Source organism: Rhinopithecus bieti, unplaced genomic scaffold (assembly GCF_001698545.2).
Source record: "Rhinopithecus bieti isolate Rb0 unplaced genomic scaffold, ASM169854v2 scaffold_20101, whole genome shotgun sequence".
Lineage (NCBI taxonomy): Eukaryota > Metazoa > Chordata > Mammalia > Primates > Cercopithecidae > Rhinopithecus > Rhinopithecus bieti.
The window spans coordinates 3,052,114-3,073,090 of NW_016810242.1; the positions used below are offsets into that span (position 1 = coordinate 3,052,114).

A 20,977-nucleotide genomic window follows, 5' to 3' on the forward strand; every position below is an offset into this window, starting at 1 on the left:
ATTCACTAAACTATATTTGGAAAACCTCTGCACCATGCATAGCACAAATCCTAAATACTATAGTTAAATTTTTAAAAATTATAGTGTCCTTAAAAGGAAGGTTTCTCAACTCCAACTGTTGGCTTATTGATACATTAAAATCTTATTATAGCAAATGACTTTAAACATCTTTTGGCATTCTTTGTAATGAATGACTTTTGTATCAGATCTTTTCTTTTGTAAGGATAAATCTTCTCTCTTAAGTGAATGATGGAGCAGAGCAGCCCTTCTGGCATCGTTTAATAGAATGAAGACATGTTTGGTGTGAAAGCTTCCCAGAGAAGTAACTCATAGGTCAATACTTCCCAAAACACTACCAGACAGGTGCCCAGTAAACTGGTTTTCATCTCTGTCAGCAGCCCTGTGCTCCCACCAGGAAAATCTTGTCCCTGAATTCAACATCTGCCTCTTCTTGAGTCATTTCATGCTACAAGGCACAGGCCTGCATCAGCCACTTTCTAACAGGAACTGCAAAAGGATGAGCCCTCCTTTTGGTGAGTGGCAGAAGCACCTATCCTGGACCTTGTAGCTTAGGGGCCATAGGGATCCTAGTGGTGATAATAAGGATCCATTTCTTAAATATCAGACCAGAGAATGTGCTACCTTTCACCCCTGAGCATGAGGAGACATTGTGGCTCCCAGGATTTCTCTATGTGACTCAGGTGGAGAACAGAGAAAGGCTTCCTCCTATGAGAAGCAAAGCAGCTGCCTAGTTACTGTTACAAGTGATATCTCCGCTGTGTTAAATTACAGGTCATAAATGGAGATGAGATTATTCAAACAGGCAAGTAAACCCCGCGTCCGTTCTCTAGCTGAACAGTTCCCAGCCCTGGCCCAGTGCACTGGCCTCCTACACATTCCAGCTCCTGCCACTCCCCACATGGAAATCTTTCCTGTCAGGTGTGGACTAGATTGCTTTCCCTTACAATCCAGGCAGAATTGAAATGTCCGAGCATCTTTTGCCAACTGAACTTGACTTTCATTAAGTCTCTATTTGATTTTTTTTAACTTTTTTGTTTTATTTTGAGAGGTTGGCAATAGGAGGAAATACAAAGGGAGCTTCTTTATGTGGAAACTTTCTGCTGTTTATTAGGGGGGCTGTTTGTCTTCAGTTGTTACCTTTTTAGGCAATAAGTAATTACAGTCATTCTTAGCCTTCTTTTTGACCCTTTAAAATCAAGTTTTCATGAATGATTTATTTTTGGATGAACCCTGGAGAATCCTAATTTCCTTAGTATTGAGGCCTTATAATTTATCCCAATTCTGAAAATTATCAGTTACTCAGTTTAGAGATCATTCCTAATAATGCGGGTAGGGAGGGGGGAATATCATATTTAGCTCTTACCTCTTGTTTTCTAGTATTCACTGGCCGGTTCTTACCTATTGGCTTTTCAAAGATCTGTATTTGTTATCCCAGTAAACTTCTTTGGTTATAATTCTTTAAATTATTATTTTTTAGAAGCCTTGCAGCTCTTTCCTTTAGTTTTGTCTATCCTTAAAATGAATTACTTTCCCAAAATAAAAAGCATTTTATACCAGATGCATGGGTCATTAATAATGCTGATTTTGTATATCTTACCACTTGAGTTCTCCATCAGGGAAAGAAGGATTTTTTTTAAGTGATAATGACAAGCAAGAGCTAGTTTGTTGTTGTTTCTTTTTTTTAATATACTTTGAAACTGTGACCACCAGCACTGCTGCCTTACAGATCCTGCTTTCCTGCCCCCAGAAAGCAGGAGAGTAAAGGGAAGTATTATTTGATGCCAGGTGGTACGTGATTTTACCTAGATTTTCCCCTAGGGCCATGGTCTTCACTCTTCTTGCTCCCAGTAGCATGTGTCCCAAAGTGTAGCACTACGTGACAGCCCTGGGTAGCTGCTGTTTTAATAGCAAGGAGCAGCACCAGCCCTCAGCCCTGCCACCTCCTCTGTGAACTTTACCATGACTAAACTTTACCATGCTTTCCTCAGGGTCAATTTAAAAGACCCCTAAGGTAGTAAAGCTCCGTTTGGCTTTGGAGGTATTCCCCATATGCTATTTTCTTTTTAATTTCACAGGCATAGGTAAAGACTATTTCCTGTATTGTTTTCTGAAAACTATAGACTTCATGTTAGAAAGGTTCTGGGATGATTAACTGAGCTGCTGAAGCTAAGATTAGGTTATCTCTTCTAACCTAATCTTTATGAGACTGATAATGTTTTGATAAAATAATTTTATAAAAAAATTTTAAGTAGTCCTACTTTCCTTTAGTTAGACTGCCTATTTTTTTTCCTCTTTTTTTCCCCCTTGGTTTTTGTGTGTGTATATTCACCAATGCTTGGTTTCCAAATATTGTTTCTAAAGCATTTTTTTTCAGAGACTCAAAAGTAAAATGAAAGCAATCTCCGTATTGGGCAGCCCTCCTGGAGTAACTCTGAGCTGGAATGGGTCTAGGAGCCTGTGTTCTCTGTTTGTTCTCATGTGTTATGTTGATGGCATTCCCTTTTCGGGCACATCTCCCTCCCCATATTCAAGTAACTCCTTGGTCTGAGCTTTTTGGCTGCTTTTTTCCCCTCTTGCTGTTGCATCCTCACCTTGTTGGTGACTCTACACTGCCACCATGTATTGTTTTAATTTTGAGCACAATGTGAATTCTTTCCAAATGTGACTGATATGCCCTCTTTTGGGGCTAAGAACCCATAGATCACATGCTCTTCTCCTCTACAAAATGAAACCTCTGGTGCTTCTTTCTTTGCCACCTAATTTCCATGTTTCAATTTTGACCTAAAGCACTTAGTATAGTAAGGCAGCTTGATACCTCTGTTGCATAGTCTCAAGTAACACATGGTATCACTTTTACATGAAAGTCTAATGTCCCAAGAGATTTTTAATAAAAAGCCCTGCTATGCTGAAAGAACAAGAGAGAGAGAGAGAGAAAAAATAAACAGACCCATTGGGCTCAGGGGAAGCTGAACCTGACCAGTGTGCAGAAAGAGGCAGAGATGTTCCATTTGGGAAGCACCATGCATACGGCTGTTTGAGAGAAAGCGCTGGACTAGTCACTCAGTAAAGAAAGCGTGTTACCTCCTGCCTGTAGCCTGAATAAAGGCATGATTGGTGTGTTGTAGGAAAAACGGATCGTGTCCCTGGATTCAGCCAACACCAGACTGATGAGCGCGCTGACCCAAGTGAAGGAGCGGTACAGCATGCAGGTCCGCAATGGCATCTCCCCCACCAACCCCACCAAGCTTTCCATCACGGAGAATGGTGAATTCAAAAACAGCAGCTGCTGACGGGCTTTGTGAATAGACAGACTGTGGAAGGAGACAGAAGGAAACTGACCCACTCTCCTATCCCCAGACCTTTACTTAGCCCCTCCAGGTTTACAAATGTTGCTACTTCACAATGGCAATGTGGTGAGAAACTCTTGAATGAAGAAAGGAACCTTGTCTTTCAGGGCATAAGGCAGTGACTTCCAAGGTCAATGCTTTTCCCCCACATCTCTATGTACATAGGGAACTTAGTTCTGGGCCATGTACAGAAAATATCACTGTAATATACCAAAAGGAAGTTAATAATGTAGATTACCTTTTTGATTATTGCTATTTTTATTATTGTTTTCCTCTTGTTGAAAGCACTGCAGTTGTTAGAGGAAGTAAAGTAGGAACTGTTGTGTGAGTGAGACACGAGCCTGTAGGTTCAGTAGGTAGAGACTAAGCATCTATCTGATAGAAGCACATGGAGTGCAATAGGACATTGTGAGAAGGAATTTTTCAGGGATTCATCTACTAGTTTAAAAACCCCACTCTGGCCCCCTTGTCCTTGCAGAAAACGTGCAAATACCAAGATCCATACAAAACAGTAATTTATTCCACTGATCAACCAAGACTGGTTCTGGTTGGAAGCTAATCTGATTTGGGGATTCACTGTTTCAAAGGACACAGACAAAAGCTGTTGCATCAAAACTGGACTTTAGGAGTAATTTCAATGGAACTCCTGTCAATATGTTTATTTCCTCTGTCTACAGCAGATGGGAATCTTCTCTTTTAGATAGGGGCTTTTTTTTTTTAACCCCAATGGTAATAAAGGGTGTTCTTTTTCCTCTTTAGAGTTTACAAAGCTATAAATATTTGTCTCTCCACGTACCATCTTCATCTTCACACATTCACTGCGCTTTCCTCCCCATGGTGGGAGCTGTCGTCACCAACAGGGTTTACTCTCCCCTGGAGAGGTTATTTAAATAGCTGTCCATAAGCCATCCAAATCAACACCCTTTCTTCCATACAGAAAAGGGCTAACCATACCATAGCTGGAATCTCTGAATATTTCCTATTAAAATTTTTTTATATGTGTTAAGTTATAATTTTTGTTTGGGATAAAGACTTTATCCATTGTACTAGCAGATCTATGGGGGTTAATTTTATCTCCATCTTTAACTTTTAAAGTGCTTCTTCCCCTTATCCCCTCAATAAAGAAAGGAAATCCAAATTTGAAGCATCACTCTCTTAAAAGTGATGATTGCTCATGTTTAAAAAAAGAAAAAGAAAAAAATTGAAAGTGTCAGGATGGCACATTCCAATTGTTATTCCCATGCTGATAGATCTGACAATAATGACCCAATTTCAATACTTGTCATCTATAGCCTTATTATTGCAGAACAGAAAAAGTCATGGAAATGAATTCATTTCCTTTTTTCCAAAGGTGTGAAATATCATCTTGAATGCAACCTTGATTACCAGAAGTATGGAATGTTACATGTTAAACAGACATTATATATACAAATATATATACATATATATTCACACATATGTACATATAACTGCACAAATAGGAAAAATTCATGCCTTCTATGCTGTTCAGATATAATGTTAAAAGGGTCCTGAACCTCTTTAAGCAAGATCTAAGCAGTTGTTTTATATTGAGAAAGCAACAATGTTTCTCGAATAAGTTGATGTTGATTTTAAATTATAAGCTTTAAAGAATTTTTTTTTCTAGAAAAAGGGGATGGAAAAAAAAGGACCTGAGGGAGCTATATGCATCAAGTGAGTGTTTCCCCATAACAGATTATTTATAAGGGAACATGTATAGTGCCCTCTTTTGAGTGATGCCGACAGACACCAAGCCCTCCTTTTCACCGAGTCCCAGGTTTGCATTCCAACCTCTTGATCTCTGCCCTCTCTCAGGTGGATCTTTGTGTTGGACTTTATGTTCCAGCAACCTCACCATGGCCACATAAGCCACAACCTTTTAAAACAGTTTATTTCATAGCAATCCCTGTTTCTGCCAGACAGAGATCTAAAATGGGAGTTTCTCACTGTGTTTATCTGATCTGCACACTTTATATCCAGCTGTTTTGGCACTTTTACATTTTCTTCACCTTTGGTATTTGTTTTGCAAAGTCTTACACCTTCTCTCCAAGTGGAGGGCACACTGTGGTCAAAATCACTTATTTTATTAGGAAAAAGAGCTAACTGTTCCAAAGTGTAGTGTCCTTTGTTGAAGGAGGAGGGATGTAAGCATAGATCTGTTACTGTTTCTGGCTATTCTCAGCTCAAGCCATGTTTAATTCATTCTTTGTAAAAGCCTTCAGTTGTGCCACAGAAAACCTGGTAAGAGAATTGTCAGTTTCATTGGCCTTAAGTATGTAATGTGGGTGATGTCTTGCCATTGAGGTTTGGAAGCTCTTAAGTGCTGATTATGGATTACAGAGGGCTGATAAAATTACCTATATTGGAAATTGAGAGAAGCCCAAAAAAAAATCAAATGTGCTTTTGATGGATAGAATGTATCTTATTAGCATTATGGGAGCTCCTTAGAGGGCTGTCTTCATTGGAAGATTTAATGCCCAAAACATTTGGACAGATTATGCAGCCTTCTACTAGCAGGTTATCTTGAATGAAGAAGAAATAGCAAAAAAATAATAATAATAGTAAGAGCATTACAAGTAAACTAAAAGTTCAGAGTTGTTGACAGATGTTAAATGTTAGGTTATCCTGTGAGCCTACTCCTGTCCAAACATTTTCTCAGTTTTCTTTAGAGAATGCTGCAATCTGTAGAACTTACTCTGAAGGATTTTTTAAGAAGAGAAGTCACCAACAGGTGATAATTTTTATGGAGATATTTCTTAATTGGCTTTCGCTCAGTTCAAGTAGGTAAATAACTTTGTTTTGCTGGGAGGAGGTACATGGCTGAAGAGAGGCAAATAGATTAAGATAGCAATGTCTTGCACTTCCTGTTTCCCTCAAAACACCACCACATTGTGGGTCGCAGGATAGATGAGGGTTGAGTGGAATTTGGAATTCAGGTGAAGTGCTTGTAAAGTGCATGTCAAGCTGACAACAGACTTGACCATTAATGAGGACAGTGTTGGTAGGAGTCAGAAAAGAGCTTCATATTCCCCTTTTATATTACTGAAGCAATAAGCAATCTGAGCTGAAGCAGCAAAAAGAGTCACATTTCCATCAGATCATCATATTCCCTGAGTCTCTGCAATAAAAGCCATGTCAGAGGAGAGATTATAACTAGGTAACTGTAACAAGCACTTGAGCACTTACCATGTTCCAAGCACTATCACCAAGGTACTGTTTGGGTTTATGGCAGTCTAACAGTAAGAAAAATGTGGTAAAGTGAGGTAATCATGCTGCTATAGCTTTTTGCTTTTTTTCATATAGTATCAAGTTGGTCAGAATTAGCTTTCTCTGACTGGTCTGCTTCTGTGTTTCTCTGTGATGGTGTTAAGACTATGAAAGAAAAAGAAAGATTACCTAAGACTGCTATGAGCATTAACTATATGCCCTTAAGAATGAGCTTGACTTTGGAAGTAAAGCTTTTCAGATCTTAGTCTACCCAGGGCCTTTGTTTATGCATCTGTGGTTCTGTAGACCCCTGGCTTTCACTGTGTTCTCAGAGGTACACCAGATTGAGAACCGAGTTCTTCTTTGGAAGTCCCAGAGCAAAATCACTGCCATCAAGTGAGTTTGCATTCGTATTTGTTTCCCCTTCCATCAAGGGTTAGTTTTAGTCATCTCTAGCTTGGAGTTCCTGAGAAGGCTGGTTATGGGACTGAGCGTGGGAAAGGAACCCTCTTCAGCATTACCTCAGTCCCATCAGACTACTCCATTGTGACCTTGAGCCCCACACACGCTTGACACCAGACTAGACTTGTCACAGGGCCAAACCCAAGAGCCACCTGCCACAGCTTCACTGCATTTTCAGCCACACCTTTGGAGGCCACCTTCTCCTATCAACTGTGGAAAGCCAAAAGGGCTCCCTTCTCCATCCCCCTTCCCTTTTTCAAGTCTAATAGTGAAATCTCCTGCTTACCCCAGCAGTAAATAGTTGCCTTCCTACCCCTTACCTGGGGGCCGATAATTTGAGATACTTTGTTTTTTCAATACGTCAGTTGAAGGATTTAGTTTCTTAAAAGCAAGAAATGCTGGAGTGTTGAATTTCTATTTAGAATCTCTTTTCATGTTTGAATGATTGTTACTAGTTCTAGAAGCATTCTCATTGTCATGACCCAGTTATGTATACTCTTGGGTTTAGGAAGGACAAAAGTGATGAAATTTGCATGAGATAGAATAAACATCTTAGGAGGAGTGAAAGAACCTGAGGAAGAGACATGACCCATAAGGGAATGAATGCATAAGCAGAGCCTTCTCAGTAGCCCAGAGTTTCCAGGAAGCAGGAAGATTTATATCCCTTGCCCACTCTTAAAATACATAGATACATAGAAAAGCAGTCTCTGTAGACAACACATGCACACACCCACACAAAACAGAATTCCTGGGGCTTCCTTTTTCTGAATGTTAGTCCATTTTATCGAGCAGTGATTCCCAAACTTTGAGATTTTCAGATTTTGTGCTCTCGTTTTTTAGATTTTATGACAGTCATTCTATCATCCTTAAAAATGTAGTATATGTGTTATATGTATATGTAAGTTAAAGCGACTTGAAATTGACTTGGTTTGGCATTGTCTCAAGAACCCTAGATATCATTGATACCATGGGGAATCATAGAAATAAAGTTGAATATCACTGATCTGAGAGTAGGATCCAGAAATAAGTAGTTTCAGTTCCTGATCAGTTAAGCCTCAAGTGCTTGAGTAACCAACACAGCAAGACTTGGGAAATGCAGCGAGCACCCAAGGAAAGGAAAGCGGTATTCTTTGCCTGCATTTCAACATGCATTTTCATTTCCTACTCAGTTCTATCTTCCACTTAAATACCCTCATTTGACCCTAGAAAGTTTTTTGTTTTTTTTCAGTTTGAGACTTAAAACCAGATTTATTTGTTGTTGTAGAGAGATTTCCACAGAAGTTATGTTTTATGGACCTCCATCATCTTTGTGGGGGTACAGATATTTATGTGTAAATATCATTTTATGTGATTTCCAAATTTTCAAGGGAAACATTTCAATTCCCAGTTCAACAAAAGGTTAAATACTAATTGACTCAATGACCACCTTCAGAAAAGTTAAATAGTAAATTAGGTTAAATTTTGACTGGTGCTTAGACATTTCCTAGTTATATTAACTTAAGCAGACAGCAGCACATTAACCTGAGTTACACCGGTGAGGAATTTACCTTCTAAATTTGATTTTGTTTTTCATCTCCAGGGCCTTAATAAGAGTGTGTTAACACACGACTATTTTACAATGATAGCTCTAAATAATTTATTTTTTATTTCAAGAAAGAGAAATACACCTTAGAAAAACAAAACCCAAGATTTTATTTTATTTTTAAAGCCATATTTTTGTGCTAGTAGCATTTAGATTGTTCCATATGTGAGATCCATATCTGCATTTCATTACCTGGGTTTGTTCTGAAGAAGATTTATTTTTGTTCTGTGAATAATTTTGGACGGTTCTTGTACATGTACAGATATAGATACATTTGAGGTCTTTTATTGATATTCCTACAAAGAATATAAATAAACTTTAACTTTAAACATTTCAGACTAAAGTTGCTACTATATTTGACATATTGCTGTCTTCTAGCATGCACCTGGGTGACTAGGACACTTGGAGAAAAACAAGAAAGGAAATGTATGCCAGAATATTATTCTGAAAATACATTTTAACATTAAGAACAGTCTTAGAATTTTCCAACTTCCATGTAGTAAGATTTCAATTTAGGAAAAATAACTAGCATTAACATGTATTGTGATAAAATTGTTACTTTCAAATTCTGCAGAATTTGAAATCTCTTTAATAACTTGTGACAGGTAAAGAAAGTTTCCTTTGGTTTATTAGGAAGTGTAGCCCCACGTAGCTTCCTAGACCGCTACCATCCTCTTGTAATTTTCCAGTTAGATTAATGGAGTTTGTTTTCAGGATTTTTGGTGTTTGGTTCAGGTTTTTTATTTTAAATTCTTAATAGAAGTTCATTTGTCATTCCCAAGATTATTTTTCCCAAATACAACCATCTTCTCCTGCATCCCTGTTTCATTCTGTAAAATCCAGGAATGCAGGTTTCACGTGTAGTCTTATTTTGTGTTGTAGTTCTATGCTTTTTGGCACATCTCGAGTTCTTCCTAATCTTGTTCTACTAGGGATTACAAAATTAAAATTTACTCAAAATCCAGAGAAGATTTCATGAAAGGGAAACTGCATATCCATAGAACTGTGCTACTTTTTGTTCACTTCGAAGCTGACCCATTTCAGTCTGAATTGTTCGTGACCTAATGTAAGCTTTAAGACTTCCTGGATCTGAAACATCAAAAAGAGAGAAAGTGTTGATGCGGTCTTTTTACCTCATGGTCCTCTTAGCCATGAACCATCCATCCATATACGCTTTATGCACATCCATACCCCGTAATTGTTTTTAGCCTCCCTCCAGCTGCCTGACTTTTTTTATTAGCATTTTACCAGTAGGAAAATACATAAATCAATTTTGTTAGCAAAATATATATATATATGTTTAATGACAGAGAACACTAAAACAGATGACTAAATTAGTGGTTTTCAATCCTGATTATTCATCAGAATCACTGGGGAGTTAAAAAAAAAAAAAACAGAGGCATACCCCCTGAGCTCCACCATTGAACAATTAAATAGAATCTCTCTAAGGATTGGACCAGGCTAGGCTTTTTTTTTCTTTCTTTCTTTCTTTCTTTTTTCTTTTTAACCTTGCCGGAGGTTCCGAAGAGCCAAGGGGTAAGAACCACTAGTTCAAATCAAGCTGTGAGCACTGTGTGTAGGTGTCTGAAAATGTTTTCTGTCCCCAATCCTGAAACTAGGGTAAGTTGGTTACAGGTGTTTCCTTACCTTCTATTTGGAATTTAAAATTCTACTAAAACTAACAATATATACTCAGCCTTCCCCCACATACGCCTTGTCTCCACCAACCCGTCCTTTAAGTCTGTGATGTAGAAATTCTCTCCATTAACATGGTCATCCCATTTATGGAATAGATACATGCTGACAAAGCTGACCAGAAGACGGAATTCCCTATTTCGACCTCAGTTTCCCCACTGGCTTCAATTTAAAGCAGAAGGTAAATGGCTTCTAGTTTGGTGTCAGAAGCTTCAATGAGTACACCCTTGAGGAGTGCTGAAGGACCCAGACCAGAATCAAATATGCCACATTTGACTTTTAAAGAGTAAACAACAGGCCGGGCGCGGTGGCTCATGCCTGTAATCCCAGCACTTTAGGAGGCCAAGGCAGGCGGATCATGAGGTCAGGAGATCCTGGCTAACATGGTGAAACCCCGTCTTTACTAAAAATACAAAAAATTAGCCAGGTGTGGTGGCGGGCACCTGTAGTCCCAGCTGCTCGGGAGGCTGAGGCAGGAGGATGGCGTGAACCCGGAACACGGAGCTTGTAGTGAGCCAAGATCATACCACTGCACTCCAGCCTGGGCGACAGAGGGAGACTCCGTCTCAAAAAAAAAAAAAAAAAAGTAAACAACGTAGAGAACTCAAAGTTCCTTTGTCTACCTTACCAACCCCTACCAAAAAAGAAAAACAAAAAAGGTTCTTAACTTTTCTTGACCTAATATTCAGCACTGAAGTCTTATTACTTGAAACTTATCAGATGCTAAATTACACCATTCGTACTTGTTCTTTCAGTAGCAAAATGTACTGAAAGCTCTCCAGTCCCCCCTCCACTCCTGGCAAGCATGCAGTCATGTGCGCATGTGAATTTTCCAAAATCAGTATTTTGTAAGATTCAGTTGGTTCTATGAAATTACAATAAAGAGTATTGTATATTTTATTATAATTTGTAAATTGTGTGCTATACATTCTTTATATCAGTAAAATTTATAATAAATACATATACATTATATACTCACACACACATATTGCTGGTCTTTCTAAAAACTTGATTTTGTGAAATTCTAGAATGAATTGCCAGGGTGATATTTGTTTGGCCTATGAATAAATTGCAATGAACTAACAGATAAATGCCAATGTTTCCTTGTCTGTAAAATTAAGATTGTGGCTAAATAGTCTATAGGGTCCTCTCTAGCACTGACATCCTGTGGTTATTATCTGATATAATTGAGAAATGTGTCCTTAGACCATGTTCAAAAATCAGCTTGAAGCTTTTCTCTCAGTATTTAGGAACAATTCTTCCTCTTCACAGTCTCCCATGGCACAATAGTTTCTAAGAACCAAAAAAGTCTGGAATAAGTGTATATTCAGAACACTACAGTGATAATGTTGATAATAATAATAGCCGGCCAAGCATAGTGGCTCACGCTTATAATCCCAGCCCTTTGGGAGACTGAGGCAAGAGGACTGCTTGAGCCCAGGAGTTTGAGGTTTCAGTGAGCTATAATCGCACCATTGCACTGCAGCCAAGGTGGACAAAACACGACCCTGACTCAAAAATAATAGCTAATGTTTATTGAGCACCAACTATGTGTCAGATTATTTGCTAAGCACTTTGTATGGAATATATCATTAAATCATAACACCAACCATATGAGTTAGACATTATCATTCCTGTTTCATGAGGAAACTGAGGCTCAGAAAGACTAAGTTGGCCAAAGCTACACAATGGATAAGGGCAAAACTAAGACCCAAACTCAGATCCCTCTGTACTGTCTTGACCAAAAAAAAAAAAAAAAAAAAAAAAAAAAAAAGCTTAGGAAAGACATTGGAGAGGGTAAGAAAAGATTCAAAAAGATCGTGCCACATAACCAACTTGTAACCATGAGCCAAAGTGATGGCAGTGGAGCAAGATGAGGTCATATTCCACAGGTTTTCCACCTTAATATATTGGCTTTTGAAGATTGTCTTGCAATGTCACATCATCCGACTGATCAGAATTAGAAGAGTGGGCAGAAGTCTCACCTGTCTCAGAAATTGGTCTTTCATCTCTTCTGGGTCCATCAGAGTTGAGATGGTAAAGTCTGCTTTCAGGATTCCAAAAGGGTGCCCTGGAAAAGAAGGTGCTGCCTGTTCAGGGGAATATTATCCTATTGCCATTTCAAGCTCTTAGCAGTCAGGAGCACCCGGTGGATACCACAGATGCTACATGCCGATTTGGGATCTCCAAGAGAAGAAAGAAACTGCTGAGCAGAAGAATGCTTAGCCACAATTAGGACCAACCAATTAGTGGCTGAAGAAAGAGTCCCATGGCTTTGGGTAATGCAGGCTCTTCCACAGCCTGGCTACCCATCAGGCAATTATTTTCTTTTTTGTTTCTTCTGTATTTTTCTCCTTACTTTTAATCCAGTAAGTGGATACTCCACACCATGCTGGAAATACTCACCTCTCCTTGAGCTCCCCACCACAGAAAATTCTAAAGAAGTTCTCTGACTCTTTAAATAAATTCAGCCTTTGCCCATGAGCCATCCATAATCATTACAGGAACTACAATCTCATAATAAGACTGTATTTGCATTATATTTTATTGTTTATGAAGTTTATAATTATCTCATTGGGTGCTCACAACAACCCTATGGTATAGGCAGGGTAGTTTTTTCCACATCCCCTTCGCAGAAGAGAAACAGAAATTCAGAAACTTGTCCCCTAAATTTTCATAATAGTCACGGAGCATAAACTAGAATCCACCTCTTTATTCCTATCCCTATTCCCAACATTTCGTGTTGTCTTTCATGAAAAGGTCTCAAGGGCCCTGTGCCAAGGAGTGACTGTCAAGATTTAACTGCTCCTCTGGTAAGAGTAGGAACTTGGTAGACAGAAGCAGTTACCTGATTTTTGTGCTGATGTATTTTTAGATTCTGAACTCAGATGTTGGGCCTCTGTGGCAGCAGCTGTATCTCTTCTATCAGTGCCACTCCCTACACTGGTCACAGCTACAGGAGGGGAAAATAAAAGGTTTATTGCAAATACAACCAGGAGTGAGGTGGCCTGATATTGGTGATTGCCCCTGAGCTAAAATACAGGAAAGTACAGCCACTACTAGGCACACAGTTGCTGCAGAAGCCAGCGATGTGGGAAGCTCAGTTCCTGCCAATCCCTGACTCACCCCCACAGGCTCTTGTAACCCAGCACTTGAGTTGCTACACTATCATCTTTCAGAAAGCACCCCTGGCAGCAGGATCTGTGGGGCTTGGGCAGTGTTAGGAGGTTTTTCCTCATCAAATTTTTTTTGTTCAGTAGCCTATGCTCCAAAGGGCCTAATGTCCTTATTTTGTCTGCCAGCTACACAAAGCCCCCACCATGGCACCCAGGGACCCTCAACATCGCCATCTCCATCCCAAACCAAGTGTAGGCTCTCCCCCAGCAGCCCTTCTCTTCCTGGATGGCTGGCCATGCCCGGAGGCGCTCCAGCCAGAGACCCTGGTGTCCTCAGTGGCTCCCTTGCTCCCTCTCACCTGCTTTCATGTTCAGTCACCAAAGTCCTGTCAGTGTCTTGCAGATGTCTTTTTATTCTTTCAAATATGGAAATAATCCTTTTATTTGGAATATATTATTGTAAAATATTTAAGCAAATTTATCCCCTCCCCAACCCAGGGACACCCATGATTAACACTTCGCAGTAGAAGGTCCTTCACACTTGCGAATTTGTTAATCTGAATGTGTAAAGATCTCTCGTTTGCTTTAAAGGCTGCTTAGTAGTCTTTCACTGAACGTACCATAACTTATTTAACCAATCTGCTTTCAGAGGACATTACGTTGTTTCCACCTTTTCACTGTAATAAACAATGCCACAACAAGCAACCCTGTGTGTGGAGGGTGCATATATATGTGTGTACCTCATATTATTATTTCCTTAATCAATTTCCAAGGGTAGAATTTCTGTATGAAAGATTATGCACATGTTAAAACTGACACAAATTCTGATACCAGAGTAATAGCCCCAGTCGGCATACCTACTGTGCCAAGATCACTGTTTTTCCCACATTCTCAGCATTATCACCTTTCAAATCTTTGCTACACTGGTAAGTACAAAACTAAATTTTAAAACTGCATCTTTTGGATACTTGTAATCTCACACCTGTAATCTCAACACTGGGAGGGTGAGGCAGGAGGATCACTTGAGGCCAGGAGTTCAAGGCCAGCTGTGCAACATAACGAGATCCTGTCTTTAAAAAAAAATTTGCCAGGCATGGTGGTGTATGCATATAGTTCTAGCTACTTGGGAGGCTGAGATAGGAGGATCGCTTGAACCCAGGAGTTCAAGGCTGCAGTGAGCTATGATCATGCCACTGCTCTCCAGCCTGGGCAACAAGAGTGAGACCTTGTCTCTAAAAACAAAAACAAAACAAAAAGCAATAAAAAGTAAGCATCTTTATAAATTTTGCATTTGTGTGATTCAGTGAACAAAGCTGAGCATTTTTTAAAATGTATTTGTATTGGTACTTCAGTTAACGTCACTCATGAACAATGTAAAATCAATTCCCTGTCATGTCCCTTCCCACTCCAGTGCTCCACAGCAGGCCTCGGTTCCACCTACCCAGACTGTGCGATATTATTTCCCCACACACACGTTTCCTGTCTCTCCTTTTCTGACTGGCTGTGCCTTCAAAGGCCTCTTTCCCCACCCAAAGCATCATTAATTTCTTTAATAAAGTGATAAATGTGTAAAATTCAGAAACACAGAAGAGGAGGGAACATCTGTATTTTCATCCCCTGAATATAGTCACTGTTAAAATTGTCACACATCTCCTTCCAGACTTGATTCCTAAGCATTGACATCTCCTTTCAGCCTTGTTGTGACTGTATTATGTACATAACGTTGATAATGCTTTTTTCACTTAGCACCCTAATACAAGCATTGTCCTACATCATCCTAAGAACCTTGCTTCTGGAAATGCAGATCTGAGCATTTTGCTCACCTGCTGTAAACCTCTGATGGCTCCATTGGCAGGGGGATCAACTCCTTCAGATTTTGCCCCCAGTGTACCCCTTTCTCCTCATCCCCTGCCACTCCCTTCCCCAATATGTGGCCTACACCAGTCACATCAAACTGCTTGTCATTCCCTAGCAAACCATACAATTTGACATCTGTCTTTACCCATGCTGTTCCTTCTGCCAGGAAGAACTTTCTATACTTTTCTGCCAGATGAAATCCTCCATTGTTACACCTTCTATCCTATTACCACCTTCCAGGCAGAAGGAAATGAATTGCTTTCCTGCCACAGCTCTTGGTTCACACTTCTGGTGCAGCACTTTCCAAACTGTCCTGACTGTCTCCATTAGTTCCTAGGAGACCATGTGCTTCTGAAAACAGGAAACAGCCCTGCTCATCTTGGTATCCACAGTTCAACGCCTTCTTCAAAACAAGTACTCAGGAAATTATTGTCAAATTAAATCATCTACCAATGTGCACTATCCTAGTCCCCAGAGAGATACAAAGAAGTACAGAACAGCCCCTGCCCTGTAAGATTCTGCAATCTCAATAATTCATAATTGTAATCATTTATAATTAATAAAATGAGAATGAGGCCAGCCCCATATATTAAGGTAAGGAGAGAGGTGGGAGAAGGAATGAGTCACTAAACATTTCACTAGAGAACTGAGATTAAAATGGTAATAACTACCATTTATTGAGTGTCTGCCAGATGCCAGGCACTGAGAGATGAGAAAAATAAGGTTCAGAGAAGTTAGGAAAATTGCATAAGGCCACACAGTAGGTACTGGAGCCAATATTCCCACTGGATTATTTCTCCCCCAGATCACCCCACTTCACCTCCATCTCCATCCTAAATTACCCAGGGAGGACGAGACAGTGAGCTAGCTCTGGCCAGACAGGACCCCTGTAGAATGCGCTGGAATGCAGCCGGAGTGCGGAGACTGTGGCCCAGCCCACAACGCCCCCACACCACACCCCACCTCTCATCCTCAACTCCCTGGCCTGCGCCCTACGCATGGAAGCCAGGCCTGGTTGCCCCAAAAGAGGAACTCGCGGAGGTGCTTGGGCCTGCCTGGGATGGAGGTCCTAATTTATAGCAACGCGTACAGGCACCTGTTTGGGTCTCTGGCGAGCTCCCAGCTGCCTCCGGGCGGGGGTTTTGGCTCAGGGCTGCAGAGTCAGGGGGTGCAGTTGTCCTTTGGGGCACAGCTGGGCTGCCTGAGCCAAATGCGTCCGAAATGCTTTCTTTGGTCCCCGGAGAGCTCCCTGGAGCCTGGGAGCCGAGGCCCCGGCTGGATGTGGCAGACCCAGGGGGTGCTGCTATCCTGGGAGTAGCTGGGGCATCGCGGGTGGAGTCGTGCGTGGGGTTCGAAGCGGAGGCCAGAAGAGTCGCAGCTGCTTCCTGGGGGACAGAGAGGCTCCCCCAAGAGGCCGCAACAGGGCTGGGGGGCTGGGTCGCCGAGGGTGCGGGGTGGGAAGACACATTCTGGACAGTGACCGCCAGCATCCTGGGTCCTTCCCCAGGAACCAAGGTGCTCCCCGGGGCCGCGAGATTGTCCGCAGGGCCGGATGTCACCGCCCCTTGGGGCTGGAGGGCCGCGGGGCCCGCGGAGGCGGAAGCGCGCGGGTAGGGGGTGCGGAGGCCGGGCTCGCGGGGCTCCGGGCTGCTCCTCTTCGTGAGCCGCGCCGCTGAAGCCGGGCCCCCCGAGGCGCCTCCGGGGCCGGTGCTGGTCCCTAGGGCCGGAGAGAAGACTTTTGTGGGGTCCGCTGCGCCCGGGACCTCTCCCAAAGCCGAAGGCGCCGACGAGTGGCGTCGCGTAGTGGCTCCCCGGGCCTGTGCCTCTTCCATGCCTGGCCTTGCCCAACCCAGTGCAGACGGGCCAGCAGGGAGGGCCTCCTAAACCCCATAGCGCGGCCCAGGTGGCCGGTGAGCCTGGGGCAGCCAGGCAGGTGCCAGGATAGACTTAGATGAGAAGAAGACAGGCTGTCACCCAGCTTCTGACCCAAATCTGACCACGGCCGGCCTGGGCTCTATCGCCTTCAGGGTGAGGTCCCTTAGCGACTCACAGAGGGCCCGGCCAGCAGGATCTGGGCTCCCACACTCTCCAGTGCTGACTGTCCCCACCCCACCTGCAGCTCCTTCCACCTGCAGTCCTCACCCAGCCCCGCACCCCACAACACTGCAAGTTAAATCCTCCTCATCCTTCCGATGGTTATAAAGTCACCTCCTCCGGGAAATCCTCTGGACAATTATAGGGGCGGGATGCTCCCCTTCTCTGGACGATTATAGGGGCGGGATGCTCCCCTTCTCTGGACAATTATAGGGGCGGGATGCTCCCCTTCTCAGTGTCCCCACCACACCTGTGACTATACCAAGCAACAGCCTCTTCCCAGTTGGCGGTGAGAAGCTTCAGAACAAGCCTTCCCTCCCCAAAATCTTGCCTGGTGGCTGTGCCTGAGCTAGCACAAGACTCCATCCACACTTTTTAATGAGTGAATGAACGAGGCTCTGCTCGACCTTGATCAAGTGCCCTCACTTCTCTGTGTCATCAAAAAAGGCAATAATCCCTTTGTGTGACACAGAAATCTGTAAGAAGGCCAGGAAAACGGTGATTTTGCCCTCAATTACTCTAGTTAGCCTCAGAACTCTTGGGAAGTAAAATGAGGTAATAGCTGTGAAGATGTTTCAGGAATTTTAAAGTGCTATAGGAATGCGGTCACTGTCCTTCCCAGCCACCTCCCCACACATAATGACAACAGCTCATCCCTCATCCTCTCCCTTCAGAGGAGCCTGCAATTCGGAGGGACTTTGCAGTGCTTCCCTCTGGATGCTGAGCCTCAGGACCTCTCTGATGATTCTTTCTCAGGAGTACTGCTCAGGTGTCTTCCCCTCCGAATCCCAAGCCAGGATCTCATCCTCTCACCTGAGAGACTGTATAGCCTCTCCTGGGTCTCTTGGCCCTGGAGCTGCATATTCAGTGGCCCAATTCCAAGAAAAGAGAGTCTGATGTGGCCCGGTCCTCCTTCCCCCATCCCTGGCTGGACCAGCAGGGTGGGGAGCAGAGGGAAACTCCCCTCTGTATAAGTGGCCCTTGACTGCTGCCCCCTTAGCTCACCCCTTTTCTAGGCATTCACTGGCCCTTCTAGGAGGGGCCTATGCGGCTTGCAAGCCACCCTTGCCACTTCCCCAGACCCTGAAGACCCAGATCCAGCCAAGGACAGGCTCAAAACACCTCTGCCTGGCCTGGGAGTTGTTTCCTCTGTCACTTCTGTTGGGGAAGTGCAGAAGAATGGAGGCAACTCTGCTGATGCCCGGTGTCCAGTGGAGGGGTCTGCAAGAAAACAGAGTGAGTGTGAAGGCAGGGTCTGCAACACCCAGCAGGTGAGCGGCCACCCCAGGCTCTGATGGCCCCGCATTTGGTTACCCATCATGGTAGCCAAATTCAGGAGGGCACAGTTGTTGTATATCTACCATGTGCCAATCCCTGCAGGAGATACATCTCCAATCCTCACAGCAAGCAGCCCCTCAGGGAGGAAGAGTATCTTTATGGATAAGGATCATGTGTCTCATCAAATCCAAAACACAAAAAGAAACAGCCAAGAACAAGCAGATCCACAGAAACAGAAAGTAGGTCTGTGATTGCTGGGGAGGGGAGGGAGTGACTGCTACCAGGTAAGGGGTTTCTTTGAGGTGGGGGGTGATGAAAATGTCCTACAATTAGATTAGTGATGAATGTATTAAAAGCCACTGCATTGTACCCTTTAAAAAGGTAAATTTTGGCCAGACGCGGTGGCTCATGTGAGCCTGCAACCCCAACACCTTGGGAGGCCAAGGCGAGTGGATCACCTGAGGTCAGGAGTTCAAGACCAGCCTGGCCAACACGGTGAAACCCCATCTCTACTAAAATATAAAATTAGCCAGGCGTGGTGGCCGGCACCTGTAATCCCAGCTACTCAGGAGGCTGAGACATGATAATTGCTTGAACCCAGGAGGTGGAGGTTGCAGTGAGCTGAGATCATGCCACTGCACTCCAACCAGGGAGACAGAGTGAGAGTCTGTCTCAAAAATTAATTAATTAATTAATTTAATTAAAAGTAAAAGTAAATTTTAAGATGGGAATTATAGCTCAATAAAACTTACAAAAAAAGGTGGGGGAAGGGGGAAGGAAAGAGCAAGGCAGGAGGACGCCCATCACACAGGATGTGGGCGCCAGGCAGGCTTGGGCTCCCATGCATTCACAGGGACAGAACAATGACGGTGGCTCCCATCCACCAGGGGCCCACTCTGTGTCAGGATTTCTACTCTATGCCTTACATTCACTTTCTCACTCAGCCCTCAAAGCCATCCTATAAGGTGGGTGCCATCAATTCATTTTGTTCAATATATTTCCCAGATAAGGAGAAGGAAGCTCCAAGATGCTGCCCACCTTATTTCTAGCAAGTGATAAACTGTCTGATTCCAAAGCTCAGACTTTTAACTTCATTGTCCAATAATGAATTGCTCTTGCTAATCGCCAGTGCCCTCAGGCTGGATAGAGTCTATTCTATTATTTAAAGATCCCCAGAATTAAAATAATACAACTTCCTCACAAGTTTATAATGCAAGGATCTCAGGAGACTGCTCCAGAACTCAGTTTCCCTCAGAGTCTAGAAGTGCTTCCTTGGGTCTATCCTCAATATCACCTGCTGCCAAATAAACCTATTTCCCACCTCGTTCTTTCCTCAGTGGGCCGAGGGCCAGCAAGAGCAGACTCTCACTCACCATAGAAGCAGATGAAGGGCAGCGGGGAAGAGCAGTTCACTGAGTACACTTTTGGGGAGTAGGTCATATAGATGCCGAGAGCTGCGCACAGTCCTCTCACCATCATCGGCACCCGCAGCCAGGAGGGAATGCTGGCCCCCAGGTCACTGGACCAGCTCAGAGATCCAGAGTTCGCACTGAGGTAGAGGCCAATCCAGGCTTCAGTCTCACTCATGATGGATCTCAAGGCCTCCTTGCCTGTCTCATCCGTCACCATCTGCAGGTCAGCCAGGTCTGTGTGGTGGCTGCGGCAGTACAGCAGGGCCGAGGACCATGTCATCACTTGGTCAAATCGCGTGAAGGTCTGACCACCAATCTGGACCACAGCTGGGGTCAGAGAATGTGGAGCTCACAGGCCTGAGGGTCTGGGTCTCTGACAGCCCAGCCCTCATCATCCTTGGGGATAGAATTCTGGTCTGACATGGGCCCTTGTCCCTCGTCCTTGAGTGTTAGGTTTGATCAAAACAACAACAATTTTATAGGTAGACTAAATACCAAATAGGAAGAATGGATGAGATATAGCGGCAGGTGGGGAAAACATTAGGGAAAGCAGGGCTTAAGAGTTCGTGTAGTTATATGGCCTCACAAGTTCAGTTTAAGTCTAAATTTCTTCATCTATACAATGGGGTAATAATAGTACCTAAAGTCAGGATTACATGAAATCACACATGCAAATGGTTTAGCACAGTGACATATTAATAGAAAGCACTTGGCAAAATGGTAGTGACCATTTCGGGGGAGATTATGAGGAAGACAGAATAATCTTGGTTTGGGGTCACCCTCGAGTATGATTTCTAGGGGCTGTGCCTGCCCCCACTGGCTCTCAGGTGAATTCAGGACTGAGCAGACTAGAGGAAGTGTGTGATCTTCCTAGGCTCACCATGCCTG

The 20,977-nt window shown here is 43.0% G+C and overlaps 1 protein-coding gene across 6 annotated transcripts in view; it reads left to right on the forward strand.

Moving 5' to 3' along the window:
- Positions 1-9,618, forward strand: part of RASAL2 (RAS protein activator like 2) — a 405,409-nt gene extending 395,791 nt beyond the window's left edge. For 2 of the 6 annotated variants that reach the window (XM_017891678.1, XM_017891680.1), the window contains exons 18-19: positions 793-823; positions 3,147-8,973. In XM_017891678.1, coding sequence (XP_017747167.1) covers positions 793-823; positions 3,147-3,289 — 174 coding nt within the window. In that variant the 3' untranslated portion in view covers positions 3,290-8,973. Of the gene's footprint in view, positions 1-792; positions 824-3,146 lie in introns of all 6 variants that reach the window. The other 4 variants (XM_017891679.1, XM_017891681.1, XM_017891682.1 and 1 more) reach the window with 3 other exon arrangements.
- Positions 9,619-20,977: the final 11,359 nt, after the last annotated feature.